Genomic DNA, 18,438 nt, shown 5'->3' with positions numbered 1-18,438 from the left:
CCCCAGGGCACAGTCCCAGGTCAACACTCCCCACTCTTTGCTGCGTCACATCGTCACACCCCCCACTCGTCCAGCCCCTCGGTGTCCAGCAGCACCAGGGTGTGGCTGGCCCGGCAGGGGTGGGGCAGTGTGATGAAGTGGGACTGTTCTTAATGTTTCCTCTGAATAGTGTGGGGGTGCCTCAGTTTCCCCTAGGCAGTTCTTAAGTCTCTAGGGGGTGGGGTAAGGGTGTATGATCATTGCAGAGCCCTAGAGGGCAGGTGTGTGCAGGGGTCTGGACACAGATAATGGCCGACACCCTGTTTCCTGGCCACTGATGGCCTGGGCCCTTCCCCACTGCAAGGTGAGAGCTAAAGGGTTGGAGAACAAAGGAATCAGGTGACCTCCTGGCCCGGGAAAGGGACAAAGCCCAGAGGAGGAGGGGCTGGGGGGAGTTTCAGTTTGGGACTGGCTGGGGACGTGGAGTGAAGTGCAGATGTGGTTGTCTGGCTCACAGCCCCCCAAAATGGACCCAGCTGAGGGGTCCTGTTCTCTGCACCTGCAAGCTCTGTGTTAGACCATGTTCCTGTCATCTAATAAACCTTCTGCTTTACTGGCTGGCTGAGAGTCACGTCTGACTGCGAAGTTGGGGGACAGGACCCTCTGGCTTCCCCAGGACCCCGCCTGGGCGGACTCGCTGGGGGAAGCGCCCGGAGGGGCAGAGGAGGCTGAATGCTCCGAGGTCAGACCCAGGAAGGTGGAAGCCGGGTGAGCTGTGTGTCCTGCAGACAGGCTGCTCCCCGAGAGGCGACTGCCCCAGAGTCCTGCCCGGCTTTGTGGATGGTGGTGCCCAGCGAGAACCCTGGGGAGAGAGGAGACGAGAGAGAGACCCAGCGCCCGGGCGCAGCTGCCCCCTCGTTCCCGGCTCCAGCCCGGGGCCAACGGGAAGAGGGACTGGGAAACCTCTCTGCTTCCCGGCCAAGGAGTTCATGAGATAAGACTTGCCAGTGTGGTACAGCCCCACGATGGCCACCACCACCACGAGCTGGGCCACGCCACGCAGGATCTCCAGCGCCGCGGGGTTCACCTCCAGCTCCCCCTCGGCACCGTTCGCCACCAGGACCATGGGCTCCTCCACGGCCACGGGCTAAAGAGAGGGAGCGGCAGAGAGCCCTGCAGGAAGAGCGGGCTGTGTGTGAACACCTGGTGTCCAAAGCGCTCCGCCCCAGAGGCGCACGCAAAGGGAGCGTTTATCCCACTTCCGCCCAGCAATGAGTGACTCCAACCTCAGGCACTACACCCAGCCGACCCATAGCTGGAACGATCAGCAAAACAGGTAATCACGTTGTCATTGGGTTTCAGCGTTAGCAGACGGTCACTAGAAACAGGGCAGTTCATGCCACTCGCAGGGCTTTCGGCTCAGGCTCTCTGCACATTCAGGCAGAAAACCCTGCCCGGAAGAGGTCACATTTGGAACTTTTCTTTGCAGTCACAAGGGCTTGTGGGGCAGGGCTGGATTCTCACTGGTGCTAGGACCCCTTTCACAGAGCTTGGGAAGTACAAAGAGGTCCACGTTATATTTTCACCGACTTCCAGGCCAAACAGGGCCCCAGTGTCAGTGAGAATCTGGCCCTGGGGCTCTACAAAACCTTCCCAATGTGACCTGAATACACCTGGTTTGCTGCCTGTGTCTGCAGAGAGCCTGTCCCCAGTGTGAGTTGTGTCTTTCGTAGCAATATAATGTTACCCCTGGAACCTAACGATGGCCATGTTAACTGTGTCACTGCTGATCATTTCAGCAGGAACACCCAGCCCTGGTGCTTCTTCCATGCCATTGTGGGGCACAAGGCAGATGTCAGAGCCTGGTGAGAGAGGCCAGAGCGACCCTGGAGCACTTGAAGGGAGCAGGCTAAACAGCACATTGCCAGCCGGTGACAGCAAGATGACACCAGCCCAGCTGGGCCCTAATCGGGTCAGGATTTCACACAGCAGGGGCTTGGGTCTGTGCTCATTCCTGACGCCCCCTGCCGGTGCCAGCCAATCCCGCTGCTTAAACTGTCCTCCAGCATTTGCGCTGCCAGGACCCCCCTGGGTAACTCACTAATGAGCGGGTGAGAGCTCTATGCCCTGACAGGCCCCATACACGGCTCGGGGGGTGGGGGAGTGGGGTCTAGTGGATTAGAGTGGGGAGGGGCTGGGAGCCAGGACTCCTGGGTTCTTTCCCCAGGGCACAGCAAGGCAGATATGTCCCCCCAGGCCAGCTCCCCCAGTTGGTCTCTCAGCGTTGAAGCCGGGTGACCTCAGGTCCGTCAGCATCTTCCTGCCTGGTCACCAGCCCCAGCCAGTCTGGAAAGTGAGAGAAAAAGTCTCAGGCAAAGACACCCAGAGCCCAGCTCAGCCGCTTGCTGGCATGAAACCTCTGCTCCTCCTCCAGCGGGGGACTGGGGACAGGACTCCTGGGTTCCTGCCTCTGGAGGGGAGTGGGGTCTGGTGGTTAGAGCAGGGGGGGCTGGGAGCCAGGACTCCTGGGTTCTCTCCCTGGCTCTGGAGGGAGTGGGGGCTGGTGGTTAGAGCAGGGGGGGCTGGGAGCCAGGACTCCTGGGTTCTCTCCCTGGCTCTGGAGGGGAGTGGGGGCTGGTGGGTTAGAGCTGGGGGGGCTGGGAGCCAGGACTCCTGGGTTCTCTCCCTGGCTCTGGAGGGGAGTGGGGTCTGGTGGTTAGAGCAGGGGGTAGTAAGCCCCCCGTTCCCTGCAGCACAGGACGCCTGGTGCCAGCCCTGACAGCTGCCAACCCACATACTGGGGCGGGGGAATGAGCTGGGGCTGGCAGCTCAAAATCCCCTGAACGCGTCAGTCAGATGGAAACCGAAAGCAGCTGGAGCCTTTCCTAGCACGGGGCTGATTCCAGGAAACCCGGGCCGAGGGGGGCGAGTCTCTCCAAGCTGGTGGCCCCGGCTGAGCGTCTCAGTCCAGGGTTTGTTTAATCCCGGAGCTTCCAGGCATGGAGGCAGCTGCTGGCAGTACAGGGGCCATGACACGCAGCACAGCGGTCCTGAGTGCGCCCAGCAGAAGGGCTCGCTGCAAAGCCTCTTGCTGCCCCCCTTCTTAGACAGCAGAGATGAGCCCCAGTGCACTGGGAGTGGGAGACTGTGTCCAAGCTCAGATGCAGCCGCTGCCTTGGCCCCCGCTTGCCTCAGTTTCCCTCTCCCCCTGCCCAGCCAAACTGCAAATCTTCCCTCCTCAAATAATGAAATTCCTGATGAAACAAGAACCCACCGTCCTTGGCCTCCTGGGATCCCAGCACCCCACACTGACACCCCCCACCCTGCTCCCTGCAGCAGGGTGCCCCCTGCTAAGCCCCTGCCCCACTTCCTGCAGCACAGCGCCCCCCACTGACACCCCTCCCCGCTCCCTGCCGCCCCCTGCTGACCCCCCACCCCCCTCCCTGCAGAGTCACTGAGATGCGGGCAGGGGGCCGAGCTCCCACCCCCTCAGGAGATGCTGCCCTGCCGCTCTGAGACCCAGAGCAGCCGTCAGGACCCACAATATCCCCCTGGCAGAGAGAGGGGCCGAAACACCCTGCCCACCTCGCCGAGCCCCGGCCCCGCTCCCAGCCAGCGGCTCCGGGCACACAGGCCGGCCGAGGCGGGAGCTGGGCAGGGAGGTGCCAGGCCGAGCCCGGGGCCGTTGCCAGCGCGCGCAGGGTCCCGGGGCAGCCCGCGTGGCCGGCGCGTTCCCGGCTGGTCTGGAGTCAGCCCGCGTTTGTATCTGGCAGGCAGAGCCGCCCATCCGCGGGGTGAAGCCCGGCCGTGCCCCCTTCTCGGGTCCATCCAGGTTCCCCACAGGCCCCCGGGTCAGGGCCGGGCCACGCCGGGCTGGGGGGGTCTGGGGAGCACCGGGCTGAGGGTAAACCCAGCTCCAGCCCAGGGCAGGGCAGGCCAGGCCACACGGCTCCTTGCCACCCGGCCAGCTCGGTCGCGGGGTGTCCGGCCCCCAAGCAGGCGCCCTGCTCCCACCCCGCCCGCTCGGTCCCGGGGCTCAGAGCAAGGGGGCCCTGCTGCGGGCGCTGGCAGACGGGGGCCACCCGTGTGCACTTGGGCCGCTGCGATAGGGCACGGTAACGAGCAGGCCCCCGATCGCCGGGCGCGGCGGCTGCACCGGGGGGCTCACAGGGGCCGGGGCACTGCAGGGACCACGGCTGCCACGGACACCGAGACCGGAGTCACCGGTGAAGTCCTCCGGGTTACGCAGGCCACGCAGGCAGGGGTAGGGGAGGCCGAAGCAGCCAGGCCTGGCCCTGCCCACACTCCACCCCCAGGGCCCCGCTTCGGTGGGGCCGCGGGGCTCCAGGGCCACGCTGCCCCCCTTCCCGGGGCTGGGGGGGCTGCGGGCACGAGCCAGCCTGGGGCGGGGGTCGGCAGCCACGGTGGGGGGTCTGGGCTCCAGGGGGTGCGGAAGGGGCCTCGAGTGGAAGGGGTGGGGCTGGGGTCTCCCCCAGCCAGCGGTTCACAGGCCGCCCATGGCAGGCAGACCCCTCGCAGGCCCTGGGCGCCCCGACATCCCCCCCACGCCATGTAGGAGTCACCGCCCTGGCACCCCGCCCGGCTGGCGGCCCGGGGAGAAGGGGCTGGGCCGGGCGTTCCCGGCTGGGTGCCTGCCAAGGGCCACCAACCCAAGAAACCAGCTGTGCGGCCAGGGCTCATTTGTGCCAGAGTCATCGAGCGGACGGAGGTACAACAGGCCCCACACCAGGGAACCGGCCCACGGCGCCGGTGCCCCTCGCTCCCGACCCGCAGCCCCCTGCCGGACCAGCCCTGGGCCCCCCAGCCCCGCCGGTGCCCCTCGCTCCCGACCCGCAGCCCCCCGCCAGCCCAGTCCTCGGCCCCTCCACAGCTCTGCCGGTGCCCCTTTATCCCGACCCACAGCCACCTGCTTTCCCCCCACAGCTCTGCTGGTGCCCCATAATCAGTCACCTGGCGTGGCTGTCTACTCCCAACCCCACCCCACTCTAATCACTAGACCCCACTCCCCTCCCAGAGTCAGGAGTCCTGGCTCCCACCCCCCCTGTTCTAACCATTAGATTCCACTTCCCTCCAAGGGACAGGGAGAGAACCCAGGAGTCCTGGCTCCCAGCCCCCTGCTCTGACCCCTAGACACCCTGCTGCTTAGCAATCTCACAGCACTGACCCTGCCTTGGCAGCCCGGAGCCAGGGCAGGTTTCCGGCTTGTCCTGGCACACGGTGTCCTGCATGTTTCTTAGTTTCAGGGGCACGATTCACATCCCAAGAGAGCAGCAAAGACACCCAGACACATGAGCGAGGTTTGCGGGGAGGTTTGTTTAATCACAGAGTTGCAAGGCAGGAACACAGGTTTCAGAGGGGTAGCCTTGTTAGTCTGTATCAGCAAAAACGAGGAGTCCTTGTGGCACCTTAGAGACTAACAAATTTATTTGGGCCTAAGCTTTCGTGGGCTAAAACCCACTTCATCAGATGCATGGAGTGGAACATACAGTAGGGAGGTATAAAAGCACAGCATATGAAAAAATGGGAGTTGCCTTACCAAGCGGGGGGTCAGTGCTAACGAACCAATTCAATTAACAGTAGGATACCAAGGGAGGAAAAATAACTTTTGTAGTGGTAATGAGGGTGGCCTATTTCAAACAGTTGACAAGAAGGTGTGAGTAACAGTAGGGGGAAATTAGTATGGGATAATCAGTTTTTGTAATGACCCAACCACTCCCAGTCTTATTCAGGCCTAATTTAATGGGGTCCACATGGCTACCAATGTGATCTATGCCATCATGTGCCAGCAATGCCCCTCTGCCGTGTACATTGGCCAAACCGGAGAGTCCCTATGTAAAAGAATAAATGGACACAAATCTGACATCAAGAATTATAACATTCAAAAACCAGTCGGAGAACACTTCAACCTCCCTGGTCACTCAATAACAGACTTAAAAGTGGCAAAAAAAACCCCTTCAGAAACCATCTCCAACATGAAACTGCAGAACTGGAATTAATTTGCAAATTGGACACCATCAAATTAGGCCTGAATAGAGACTGGGAGTGGTTGGGTCACTACAAACCCTAATTTTCCCCTACTGTTACTCACACCTTCTGGTCAACTGTTTGAAATGGGCCACCCTCATTACCACTACAAAAGTGATTTTTCCTCCCTTGGTATTCAACTGTTAATTGAGTTGTCTCATTAGACTGACCCCCGACTTGGTAAGGCAACTCCCATCTTTTCATGTACTATGTATATATACCTGCTACTGTATTTTCCACTCCATACATCTGATGAAGTGGGTTCTAGCCCATGAAAGCTTATGCCCAAATAAATGTGTTAGTCTCTGAGGTGCCACAAGGACTCCTCATTGTTAAGGCAAGGAAAGAGGCACCCCCAGTCCATGCCAGCTCCCATCCCTCGGCCTGGGGCTGGAGAGGTGTGACAAAGTGGGGGGGTTCTTAGTGACTGTGCGTGCCTCAGTTTCCCTGTGTGCTGCGTGTGTAACAAGGGGGTGGGAGAGGGGGTTTGTTGTTGCAGGGGACCAGGTGTGATCTCGACTACTAGTTGGGACCCCAGACACTGGCCTGGAGATTGGGGACCCAGCAACTGGTGATCAGGGGACCCCTCAGCTAGGGAGCCAGCTGGTTCTGGCCAGTCGGGGGACAATGGGCTGAGGAGAGAGGGGCCCGGGGCCCTGACCAGCTGGGGGGAACAAAGGACTGCAGAGAGGGGCCTAGGCGGCCTGTTCACCGGGGACTGAAGACAAAGGGTAGAGGGGGAGGGTATATGGGGGGCTCAGCTGGAAGGAGGGGGCTGGGCTGGGGACAAGGAGCAGCCAGAGCCCATGGGGACGGGGACAGACTCAGCTGGCCGGGGCTGAGACTGGCCAGGCCCCAGGCCCCAGAGACCTGCCCGGGCTGGGTCCAGACGTTCAATAAACACTAACGGGGAGTCCCTGCAGCTAGAGATCAGGGGGCGTTGCTCCCTCTGGGGGTGGGGACCCCAGGGGCCCAGAGCGAGGGGACTCCCTGAGGGGCCCACGGCAGAGCCAGGCTGCTAGGGGCTCAGAGGTGCGGTCCCAAGAGGCGGCGAGGCCAGAGGGCCTAACCCCAGAGACAGTGGACCCCTGTGAAGAGCTGTCACACAGGGGGGTTCCTCCCAGGGGCCGTACGGAGCCAAGAGAGCCCCGGGCAGGGGAATCCGTGACAGGAGGCACCCAGGCTGTGGGGCTCCGGGTTCCTAGGTGTGGGCTTGTCTCACTCCCCCTGGGGGTGATGTTCTGGTGGCCACTTCACCCGGGTCCTGCCCCACAGATCAGGCCAATGGGCCTATCCATCCCGGTATCCCTTTCCCAATAGCTCCTGTGCAGCTTGAGGTAGCTCGTCTCCCACAATGCACCTCCCTGCAAGGCCGTCTGGGGCAACATATTCCTCCCTGACCCAGCCACGGCCATGAAGCGTGGGGGTGGAGAGCTGGCAGCTTTGCAGTTGGAACTAAGCTTTACTAAGCTGCTCGCCGGTGGAGCGTCCTGTGGCAGGGGGTTCCAAGGGTGAACAGGGAGCTGGGTGTGACGAAGTGGGACTGTTCTTAATGTTTCCTCCGAATATTGTGGGGGTGCCTCAGTTTCCCCTAGGCAGTTCTTAAGTATCTAGGTGGTGGGGTAAGGGTGTATAATCACTGCAGAGCCCTAGAGGGCAGGTGTGTGCAGGGGTCTGGACACAGAGAATGGCCGACACCCTGTTTCCTGGCCACTGATGGCCTGGGCCCTTCCCCCCTGCAAGGTGAGAGCTAAAGGGTTGGAGAACAAAGGAATCAGGTGACCTCCTGGCCCGGGAAAGGGACAAAGCCCAGGGGAGGAGGGGCTGGAGGGAGTTTCAGTTTAGGGCTGGCTGGGACATGGAGTGAAGGGCAGAGGGGGATGTCTGGCTCACTCCCCCCCAAAATGGACCCAGCTGAGGGATCCTGTTCTCTGCACCTACAAGCTCTGTGTTAGAGCATGTTCCTGCCATCTAATAAACCTTCTGTTTTCCTGGCTGGCTGAGAGTCCCGTCTGACTGCGGAGTTGTGGGGCAGGACCCTCTGGCTTCCCCAGGAGCCCCGCCTGAGCGGACTCGTTGTGGGAAGCGCACGGAGGGGCAGAGGAGGCTGAATGCTCCGAGGTCAGGCTCAGGAAGGTGGAAGCCGTGTGAGTTTTGTGTCCTGAAGACAGGTTGCTCACAGGAAGGCAACTGCCCCAGAGTCCTGCCTGGCTTCATGGGGAGCAGTTCCAGAGCATCGCCCGGGGACTCTGTGACAGAAGCAAAAGTGGATGGGAACCTGGGAGGCAGTGACCATGAGATGGTCAAGTTCAGGATCCTGACACAAGGAAGAAAGGAGAGCAGCAGAATACGGACCCTGGACTTCAGAAAATCAGACTTTGACTCCCTCAGGGAACTGTTGGGCAGGATCCCCTGGGAGAATAACATGAGGGGGAAAGGAGTCCAGGAGAGCTGGCTGTATTTTAAAGAATCCTTACTGAGGTTACAGGGACAAACCATCCCGATGTGTAGAAAGAATAGTAAATATGGCAGGCGACCAGCTTGGCTTAACAGTGGAATCCTTGCTGATCTTAAACACAAAAAAGAAGCTTACAAGAAGTGGAAGATTGGACAAATGACCATGGAAGATTATAAAAATATTGCTCGGGCATGCAGGAGTGAAATCAGAAAGGCCAAATCACACCATGAGGTGCAGCTAGCGAGGGATGTTAAGAGTAACAAGAAGGGTTTCTTCAGGTATGTTGGCAACAAGAAGAAAGCCAAGGAAAGTGTGGGCCCCTTATTGAATGAGGGAGGCAACCTAGTGACAGAGGATGTGGAAAAAGCTAATGTACTCAATGCTTTTTTTGCCTCTGTTTTCACGAACAAGGTCAGCTCCCAGACTACTGCACTGGGCAGCACAGCATGGGGAGGAGACGACCAGCCCTCTGTGGAGAAAGAAGGGGTTCGGGACTATTTAGAAAAGCTGGACGTGCACAAGTCCATGGGGCCGGATGCGCTGTATCCGAGAGTGCTAAAGGAGTTGGTGGATGTGATTGCAGAGCCATTGGCCATTATCTTTGAAAACTCATGGCGATCGGGGGAAGTCCCGGAGGACTGGAAAAAGGCTCATGTAGTGCCCATCTTTAAAAAAGGGAAGAAGGAGGATCCTGGGAACTACAGGCCAGTCAGCCTCACCTTAGTGCCTGGAAAAATCATGGAGCAGGTCCTCAAGGAATCAATTCTGAAGCACTTAGAGGAGAGGAAAGTGATCAGGAACAGTCAGCATGGACTCACCAAGGGCAAGTCATGCCTGACTAATCTAATTGCCTTCTATGATGAGATAACTGGTTCTGTGGATGAAGGGAAAGCGGTGGATGTATTGTTTCTTGACTTTAGCAAAGCTTTTGACACGGTCTCCCACAGTATTCTTGCCAGCAAGTTAAAGAAGTATGGGCTGGATGAATGGACTATAAGGTGGATAGAAAGTTGACTAGATTGTCGGGCTTAACGGGTAGTGATCAATGGCTCCATGTCTAGTTGGCAGCCGGTATCTAGCAGAGTGCCCCAAGGGTCGGTCCTGGGGCCGGTTTTGTTCAATATCTTCATTAATGATCTGGAGGATGGTGTGGATTGCACCCTCAGCAAGTTTGCAGATGACACTAAACTGGGAGGAGTGGTAGATACGCTGGAGGGTAGGGATAGGATACAGAGGGACCTAGACAAATTAGAGGATTGGGCCAAAAGAAATCTGATGAGGTTCAATAAGGATAAGTGCAGAGTCCTGCACTTAGGACAGAAGAATCCCATGCACCGCTACAGACTAGGGACCGAATGGCTCAGCAGCAGTTCTGCGGAAAAGGACCTGGGGATTACAGTGGACACGAAGCTGGATATGAGTCAGCAGGGTGCCCTCATTGCCAAGAAGGCTAATGGTATATCGGGCTGCATTAGAAGGAGCATTGCCAGCAGATCGAGGGAAGTGATTATTTCCCTCTATTCAGCACTGGTGAGGCCTCATCTGGAGTACTGCGTCCAGTTTTGGTCCCCCCACTACAGAAGGGATGTGGAGAAATTGGAGAGTCCAGCGGAGGGCAACAAAAATGATCAGGGGGCTGGAACATATGACTTACGAGGAGAGGCTGAGGGAACTGGGATTGTTTAGTCTGTGGAAGAGAAGAATGAGGGGAGATTTGATAGCTGCTTTCAACTACCTGAGAGGTGGTTCCAGAGAGGATGGTTCTAGACTATTCTCAGTGGCAGAAGAGGACAGGACAAGGAGTAATGGTCTCAAGTTGCAGTGTGGGAGGTTTAGGTTGGATATTAGGAAACACTATTTCACTAGGAGGGTGGTGAAACACTGGAATGCGTTACCTAGGGAGGTGGTGGAATCTCCTTCCTTAGAAGTTTTTAAGGTCAGGCTTGACAAAGCCCTGGCTGGGATGATTTAATTGGGGATTGGTCCTGCTTTGAGCAGGGGGTTGGACTAGATGACCTCCTGAGGTCCCTTCCCACCCTGATATTCTCTGATTCTATGATTCCCTGACCCAGCCCCGGCCGTGAAGCGTGAGGGTGGAGAGCTGGCAGCGTTGCAGTCGGAACGACCCAGCCCTTTGCTGACCCATTCCTAAGCTGCTCACCGGCAGAGCGTCCTGTGGCAGAGGGTTCCGTGAGTGAACGGCGCTGGGGTAGAGAGGCGAGTGGGAGGCTGGGGGCCCCATCAGAACACGCCCCGGATGAAGTTGCTGACGGCCCCGGCGGCATTGCCGATGAAGCTGGATATCATGGGCAAAGGTAATTGGATCCACGAGGGCTTCTGGATCTCCTCGATCTGCTGCTGTAGGTGCTGGATTTCACACTCCGTGTGTCTGGCCTCCTCCTGGGACCCCTCCTTCCTCAGGGCCTCCAGCTTCTGGGGGGCAGCGACAGCGTGAGGGGGATCCCCAGCCAGCCCCACGGGACAGCCCCCACCCCACAGGCAGGGAGGAGTCCCGGCAACAGCGTGGGGCTGGCCTGGGGGGAACGGGGACCCAGGGCAGGGGGGCCAGGGTGTGGGCGTGTCCCTGCCGCCCCCTGCTGGAGGGGACGGGCCCTGCTCTGTCTGTGCACACGCCGTTCCCCACACTGCGCCCCCCAGCAATCCCGTCTCTGGGGGATCCGCCCCACGGGCCCATCTAGCCCGGTATCCCGCCCCCTGCCTGTCATTTGCCAGCGCCCCGGCTGCCCCACGCACGGGAGTCCCACCCCCGGGCAGGCTGAGGCCGGTGGCAATGGTGCCCTTGCCCGGGCTGTACCCATCCTGCCCCCTTAGCACCCCCCCCCCCGGTACCTTCAGTTTCTGATCCACCATCTTGCCCTGCTCCTCCAGCAGCTTCTTCCTCTCGCCCTCCAGCTTCTCCTCCAGCTGCCCCAGGTTCTCCTGGTAGCTGCGTTTCTCGTCCTCCAGCTTCTGCTGCCGCTCAGCCTCCTTCTGCTGCAGGACCTGCAGCTCCCACTCGGCCGCCTCGGCCCGGGCTCGCTGGGCTGGCACGGGGGGAGAGAGTGGGTCGGCACGGGAGGGGCACGGTGATCAGCCCATTCTCCAGAGCTTCAGTTTGTAGCAAAGTCCCTCCAGAGGTAAAAGCGTGAGAAGCGGGTCCCTCCAGCCCCCAGCTGCCAGGGAGAGCGGCCAAGCGAGCCGGGGGGAGGCGCAGTGGGAGAAGGACAGAGACACCCCCGCAGGTACCTCTGGCTGGGGCAGGCAGAGCACGGCAGCCCCCAAGCGGGGCGCTGGGTAACTGGGGGGGGGCGCTGGGAGCAGGTTCCCTGGCCCCTGCAGCACTGGAGGTGGGGGCATTGCCCGCCCCCGCCCCACACTGAGGTGTCTGCGACCTGTGGGGAGACCCTGGTGCTGTGAGTCTCCCAGGGCCAGGGCTGGCCCCAGACAAGCCCAGAGGCACATGCTTCTTGCCCGTGGCCCTGGGGCCCCAGCCCCCCAGGAGCCAGCGGGAGGGAATGGCTGCCCTGGCCCAGGGAGGTGGGGCTGAAAGTTCCTCCTAGAGACAACAAGTGGGGCGGTCACTTGTCCCCCTGTACACTGTGCCCCCCAGTATCAGGAGGTGCGAGTTGCCTACTGCAGGGGTCTCAGTCTGTAGAGAGACCCGCCCCGCAGCCCCTGGGGTGGCCCTGGCTGTGTCCCTGTCCCCTCAGCACACCCCCCCCAGACTCTCTGCTCCCTCTGGAGCCATGCAGACACCCCCGTCCCCACTGGCCAATGGCACCGTCCCCCGTTACCTTCCCGCCTCTTCCTCCGGCAGTAAATGGCTAACGCAGCCGCAGCTCCCCCTGCGACCAGGATCCCCAGGGTCGCTCCGATCGCGGCGCTGGTGTGATCCGCTCCTGCCCCGAGACGGGAAAAGGAGAGAAAGTCAGACCTGGCTCACGGCACCTCCCCGTGGGGTGCTGTGCCCTCCCCGCGCTGCCCCCACCCGCCAGGGGGTGCAGGATGGAGGCGCAGGGCTGCCTGGGGCTCACTGGGCCTGTCCCTTCACAGTGTATATTGTCAGGCAGAAGTACAGCCTTGTTCTGTCCCCAACCTGGGGCCTGCGGGGTGTGTGTGTGGGCGGGGGGAAGCTGGGGGTCAGAGGGTGCCAGCTACCCTGGCATTTCTGTTATAAAGCCACAGTCAGACCTGAGCCCTCCTCCGGCCTCCTGCCGGCCCCCACTACGGTACTGGGCCCCTTCAGCCCTGGGGGCTCCAGCATCCCACCCCATACCCCCAGTATTCCCCCAATGTACCATCCTGGGTCTCTGCTGGGGTCCCCTGTCAGACTCAACGCAGTGCACCCTTCAGCACACAACACGCAGCTGGGAGCCCAGCCCCCCCTCACCTGTGACATCCAGGGGGAACCCCTCCCGCAGGGGCTGAGCCAGAGCCGCGTGGCTGACGCGGCAGGAGAAGAGGCTGCCGGAGTCGCTCGCGGTGGGGGTGAAGGTGTAGGTCAGGGTGAGGTTGAAGGTCCCGTCCGGGTTCCTCTGGGGGGCAGACGGGGTGACGTCGGTCAGAACCCGCCCGTCTCTCAGCCAGGCGACGGTGACGTCCCCGGGGTAGAATCCCCGCACGTGGCAGGGGAAGGCGCTGGCTGTGCCTCTCCCGGCCGCTCGCCGGGGGACGGAGACTCGCGGAGCACCTGGAACGAGAGAGACAGTCCTGGGGCCGTGTCTGGACGTATATGTCATAATTTTGGGTTACCCCCATGAGCCAATCTGAGCTAAATTATACAGATATACCCATGTCCCACCAGCAATAAATCTATATTGTTCTGGTGCACAAAACACCGCGGGTCACCTGTGAGGTTTTACCCCAGTAGGATGTAGGAAGGCGCTTCAGACATGGTGATTGAGGGTGCGCAGTTGTCACGGAGTCCCCGGGCGATGCTCTGGAGCTGCTCCCCATGAAGCCAGGCAGGACTCTGGGGCAGTCTCCTCTCGGGGAGCAGCCTGTCTGCAGGACACACAGCTCACCCGGCTTCCACCTTCCTGGGTCTGACCTCGGAGCATTCAGCCTCCTCTGCCCCTCCGGGCGCTTCCCACAGCGAGTCCGCCCAGGCGGGATCCTGGGGAAGCCAGAGGGTCCTGCCCCCCAACTCCGCAGTCAGACGGGACTCTCAGCCAGCCAGTAACACAGAAGGTTTATTAGACGACAGGAACATGGTCTAACACAGAGCTTGTAGGTGCAGAGAACAGGACCCCTCAGCTGGGTCCATTTTGGGGGGCAGTGAGCCAGACAACCACGTCTGCCCTTCAGCCCCAAACTGAAACTCCCTCCAGCCCCTCCTCCTCTGGGCTTTGTCCCTTTCCCGGGCCAGGAGGTCACCGGATTCCTTTGTTCTCCCACCCTTTAGCTCTCGCCTTGCAGGGGCGAAGGGCCCAGGCCATCAGTGGCCAGGAAACAGGGTGTCGGCCATTCTCTGTGTCCAGACCCCTGCACACACCTGCCCTCTAGGGCTCTGCAATGATCATACACCCTTACCCCACCCCCTAGAGACTTAAGAACTGCCTAGGGGAAACTGAGGCACCCCCACACTATTCAGAGGAAACATTAAGAACAGTCCCACTTCGTCACAGTGCCCCTTACCTCTTCTCTCCCCCCCCCACCCCCCCGCATCTCCACCCAGGTTGGGAGGTAAAACTCGGCAGATAAACTTTCGAACTCTGGGGCTGCCCTGACCAGGGACAGAGACTTTTGGGTCGTTGGACTTTTGGGACTTTGGGTGATTTTGGGTTGCTGGACTCCAGAACCAAAGGGAAAGGGCACGCCCCAGTTTGCTTGGGGTGGGTTTTTGCTCATGGGTTGTGTTATGGATCCTGTTGGTGGTGTTTCCCCAACGTAATGCCACATTGTTTCTCTCTGTTATTAAAAGGCTTTCTGCCACACTCAGACTCTGTGTTTGCGAGAGGGGAAGTATTGCCTCTTGGAGGCGCCCAGCGGGGGTGGTATAGATTTGTCCCAGGTCACTGGGTGGGGGCTCGAGCCGGTTTGCATTGTGTTATTGGAACGGATCCCCTAGATACTGAACCCGGCCCTTGTTGCTGCCAACTCTGACGGGCAGAAGGGTTACACCTACGATGAGAGGCCTTTACACGGCAGTCTGCCCCAGGGCGCGGGGGCTTGGTGATGACTGGCAGTAGCCCAGACTGCGGCAAGGTGGGGATAGTGGGTTGGGGGCTCCCCAGGAAGGGGAGACCCAGAGGCAGAGTGTGGGGGTGCTGCCAGGGGGCAGAACCCCAGAGAAGGGGGCACCGGGGTCTGTGAGGGACACGGGGGCCAGAGCTGTGGCGGGTCACCGGGCTCCAGAGGGCGCTCCAGGTGGGGAAAGAGCGAATTCCCAACGACCAGCAGGAGGCGCCGCAGGGGTGAGCCCTAACCCTGTCACACCGTCCCTTGGCTCAGACCCCGACCCCCCTCTCCTGCCCCCGGGATCCCCCGCGGCTCCCCCGTCCCTCCCCCGGCTCCTGTCACACCCTGGGGCATTCACACGGGCTCAGGGCAGACTCGGCGGCTCAGGCCGGGCAGAGCTGGGCAGTGACTGACCCACCGGTACCCAGGGCCCGTTCCCGGGACTTTACTCTGCTGGGGAGCCCCGGGGCCCAACCCTGCCCTGCCCTCCCGCAGGGACACCAGGGGGCCTGGACTTACTGGTCACCCTGAGGAAGAGGAGGGGGACGAGGAGACCCCCCCCAACTCCATGGTCCCTGCCCTCTGTCCCCACAGAGTCGCCATGTCTGGGGCTGAGAGCGAATTTGCTTTCGCTTTCCCTCCCACAACGATGCAGGAAGGGCCATAAAAGCAGGTGAAGAGGCAGGAATCGCCTTAGAGTCCCAAGTCCTTCCTGGCACAGAAACCAGCCACCGCCCCGCCCCGCACAGCCCTGCAGGCTCGGGGCCGCTCCTGCTCCTCCCAGCGCAGAGGTGAGACCAGCTTTCCAGTCGGCCCCAGGAGACATGGGGAGCTGCTCCGAGCAGCTCACCCACCTTGGGGGTGTCCTAGCCAGACCCAGCAGGGCCCCTCTGGGGCTGGCGCTCGGGGACTGTGGCTGGGATCTGGGCACACTAGGTCTGGGTGCCGCATGGGGTTGCTGGAGCCAGCACTGGGCAAGGCCTTGCCCCTGTTGCCCCAGCCTGGGTTGCTCCGTGTAGGGAGCTCCGCGCCGCTCCAGGCCGGGGGGCTGGCTGTGCCCCTTTCACTGGAGCAGCTCCACTGATCGGCGCGAGTGTAAACAGGGCTCAAGTCCCCCAATGGCCAGTTCCGCCCTTCAGCTCCATTTCCAAAGGCTCCTGCCATGAGCAGGGTCCCAGGGCCGCAGGGGGCAGCAGACGCCCCTTCCCAGCATGTTGCCAGTCACCCCGCACTGCCCATGGGAGCCAGGCCCCACCCCGGGACCTCAGGGGGATCCTGCCCGGAGAAGCCAGGGCCACCCCTGTCGTGGGGACAGCGCTGGGCTCAGTGCCGGGGGTGGCCCCGAGCGCGGGAAGCTGAAGAGCTCTGCAGGATGCGTGAGGCCAGAGCGGATGTTACAGCCCAGGCCCCACGCGGGGTCCACGGACAGTTCGGGGCTCGGGGTGGGGGAGTTGTGGGGGCAGAGGAAAAATGGGAACTGAGTTGATCGTTGGGGGACAACAGGCCAGGCCAGGCCAGGGGGCAGCGTGGGTGGTTTGCAGGGGATGGGCCATGGGGGAGACAGGACTGTGGGCTTGTATGAGAAGGGGGGTGAAAGTATTTTGGGGTGAGGGCTGAGGGGAGGGGGTTAAAGTGGGACTGAGAGGGGGAAATGGAGGTAGAGGGGGTGTGATATGGCCTGGGGTACAACCTGGACTTGGCAATTGCTGTACCCCCTTAACTTTCTAGCCCAGGGCACCTCTCCTACGACTCTGCCAGTGACCAGCAGTCCCTCCAGCCCTGGCTCTCCCCCAGCCATTAGCCTGTGTCCATACAACCCGCACAGTTACACACAGGCTCTGCCGGCCCCTCCTGCACGGTGTAGAGGGAGACACCCGCACATCTCCCAGCCCCAGCCTGGCCCCCCAGGAATGTGCCTCTTGCACAGCTCCAGACCCCCCTGGATCAGCGTAAGCTCGTTAATTAGTTCATCATACCATCAAAGGGTACGAATACGCACCAGCGTTTGTAACCAGAGTAATTCCCCAAACTTCAGTCGAAACCACACTGGCTGAGATAAAACATTAAAATAACAATATTAACTGCAGAAAGAGAGATGTGAAGGGCTTGTAAGTGGTATAAGCATAGAAGTTCAGAGTTGGTTACAAAAAGAAATAAAAGATAAAACCACAGTCTAATTTCTTTAAACTTTATCCAGCTGAGTCAAATTTGGAGCAATAAGATTTCTCTTCCCCAAAAACCGACAGCAGCCGGTGCTAACTGGAAAGCTTTTCCCGTTAGGACCCCCCCCCAGTTCAAATGATTCTTTGTCTTTCAAACGACCCTGTTGCCTTCAGTGAGCGGGCGGGGGAGGAGAGGTGCCGTGGTGATGCCAGTGTCCCTGAGTTTATACTTTTCTCCAGGTGGGCTGCCCAGCCACCATGTACGTCCCAGTTCACCTGTGTCCCCCATCGTGGTCCAGCAACAGCACCCGCTCTCAGCTGTCACCTCTCTTGGGTGGGAATCTGCATGGCTCTCCCTCCTGACCGGCGTATTTCCAGGCTGCCCAGCACCCTGCCTACGCCGTGAGCTCCCCAGGAGAGTCGGACCGCCTGGCCACCAGCGGCTCTGCTTTGCTTTTCTCCTCAGAGACGGTAACCGGTGCAGGCCAGGTACCACCCAGCCCTTCTACGCTGGCCCCTTTATTCTGGAGGTAAAAGCATTCGAGAAAAAACACATTAAAACAACCAAAGTATCTACACGCGGGCTAATCAACTTACCAGGCATCACCCCTCCTCCCCACCTCCCCAAGGGCTCTGGTCTCCGTCAGTCCTTCCAGCCCTTCCCTAAGGTAACGCTCAAGCCTAGAAGAGCCACTTTCATCCTACCTCTCTTCAGGGGGCTGGGGAAGTGGAGAGAGTGGGAAATCACCAGCAGGAAAACAAAGGAACCAGGGGTTTTTGATGGGATGTAAAAACTCAGGAGACTCACTGGGACAGGAAGAGGCAGCTTTGAGCAGGAGAGAGGATGGGCATAGACCAGCTAGGGCCAGAGACGGCTTGTGGGGCTAGAGAAGACTCCAGGATTCAGAAGAAAAACCATCCCACATGCCCCCAGAGGACTCTGACTCCAGCACAAGGAATGCTCCAGAGTGGTGAGGAAACTGAGGCAGGGAAACACATGTACGGTTTATTGCTTTGGTCTAGATCTGTGTTTCTCACGCTGCTAAATATGGAGTGTGCAAATCTGTGTGCCCTGGCTTTCACTATCGCTTGTCCCTTGGAGTGGGGACAGCTGTCTCCTGGGTGTCCCCGCGTGGCCAGGAGTCACGCTGCATCTCCTGCCTCAGTTTCCCCCTGTTCGGGGCCCCTTTAAGAACTCACCCAGTTCAAATAGAAGTTCAAACAAACCCCACAAGGGATCCCATTTATTTAGTCTTCCAGGCCCCTCAGCCCCAACCCCAGGTCAGTCTCTCCCCCAGCAGCCCAAAGTATTTGAAAAACAAAGCACAAACTCCTACAGTCTTTATACCCCTCTCAGCTGGGCCCAGCCCCCTCCTCCCCAAGGGTGTGTCTGTCAGACTCTGCCCTGCTTCTTGGCCAGGGTCTCTGCCAGGCTCCCTGCCTGGAGAGCTTCCCCCCAGCCCAAGGCAAGCCGCCCTGTTATGCTGCTTAAGAGGGAAACTGTAACCCCAGAGCGCCCACCCAGCGGGAGTTCTGGCGACGGTGTGTTTGAGATACAGGGGGAGGAAGTGGGGTTTGGGGGGGCATCACTGATCCCGGGGCTAGGCAGCGAGA

At 60.2% G+C, this 18,438-nt stretch overlaps 1 protein-coding gene across 1 annotated transcript in view; it reads right to left on the bottom strand.

The window, feature by feature from the left end:
* LOC144258678 (uncharacterized) overlaps nt 1–18,438 on the bottom strand; it is an 83,696-nt gene that overhangs the window by 40,896 nt on the left and 24,362 nt on the right. Inside the window, exon 4 of the mRNA XM_077806869.1 lies at nt 12,873–13,172. Coding sequence (XP_077662995.1) covers nt 12,873–13,172 — 300 coding nt within the window. The remainder of the gene's footprint in view (nt 1–12,872; nt 13,173–18,438) is intronic.

Source organism: Eretmochelys imbricata, unplaced genomic scaffold, assembly GCF_965152235.1.
Source record: "Eretmochelys imbricata isolate rEreImb1 unplaced genomic scaffold, rEreImb1.hap1 Scaffold_34, whole genome shotgun sequence".
NCBI classification, from domain to species: domain Eukaryota; kingdom Metazoa; phylum Chordata; order Testudines; family Cheloniidae; genus Eretmochelys; species Eretmochelys imbricata.
This window is presented reverse-complemented; position numbering and strand designations above follow the sequence as displayed.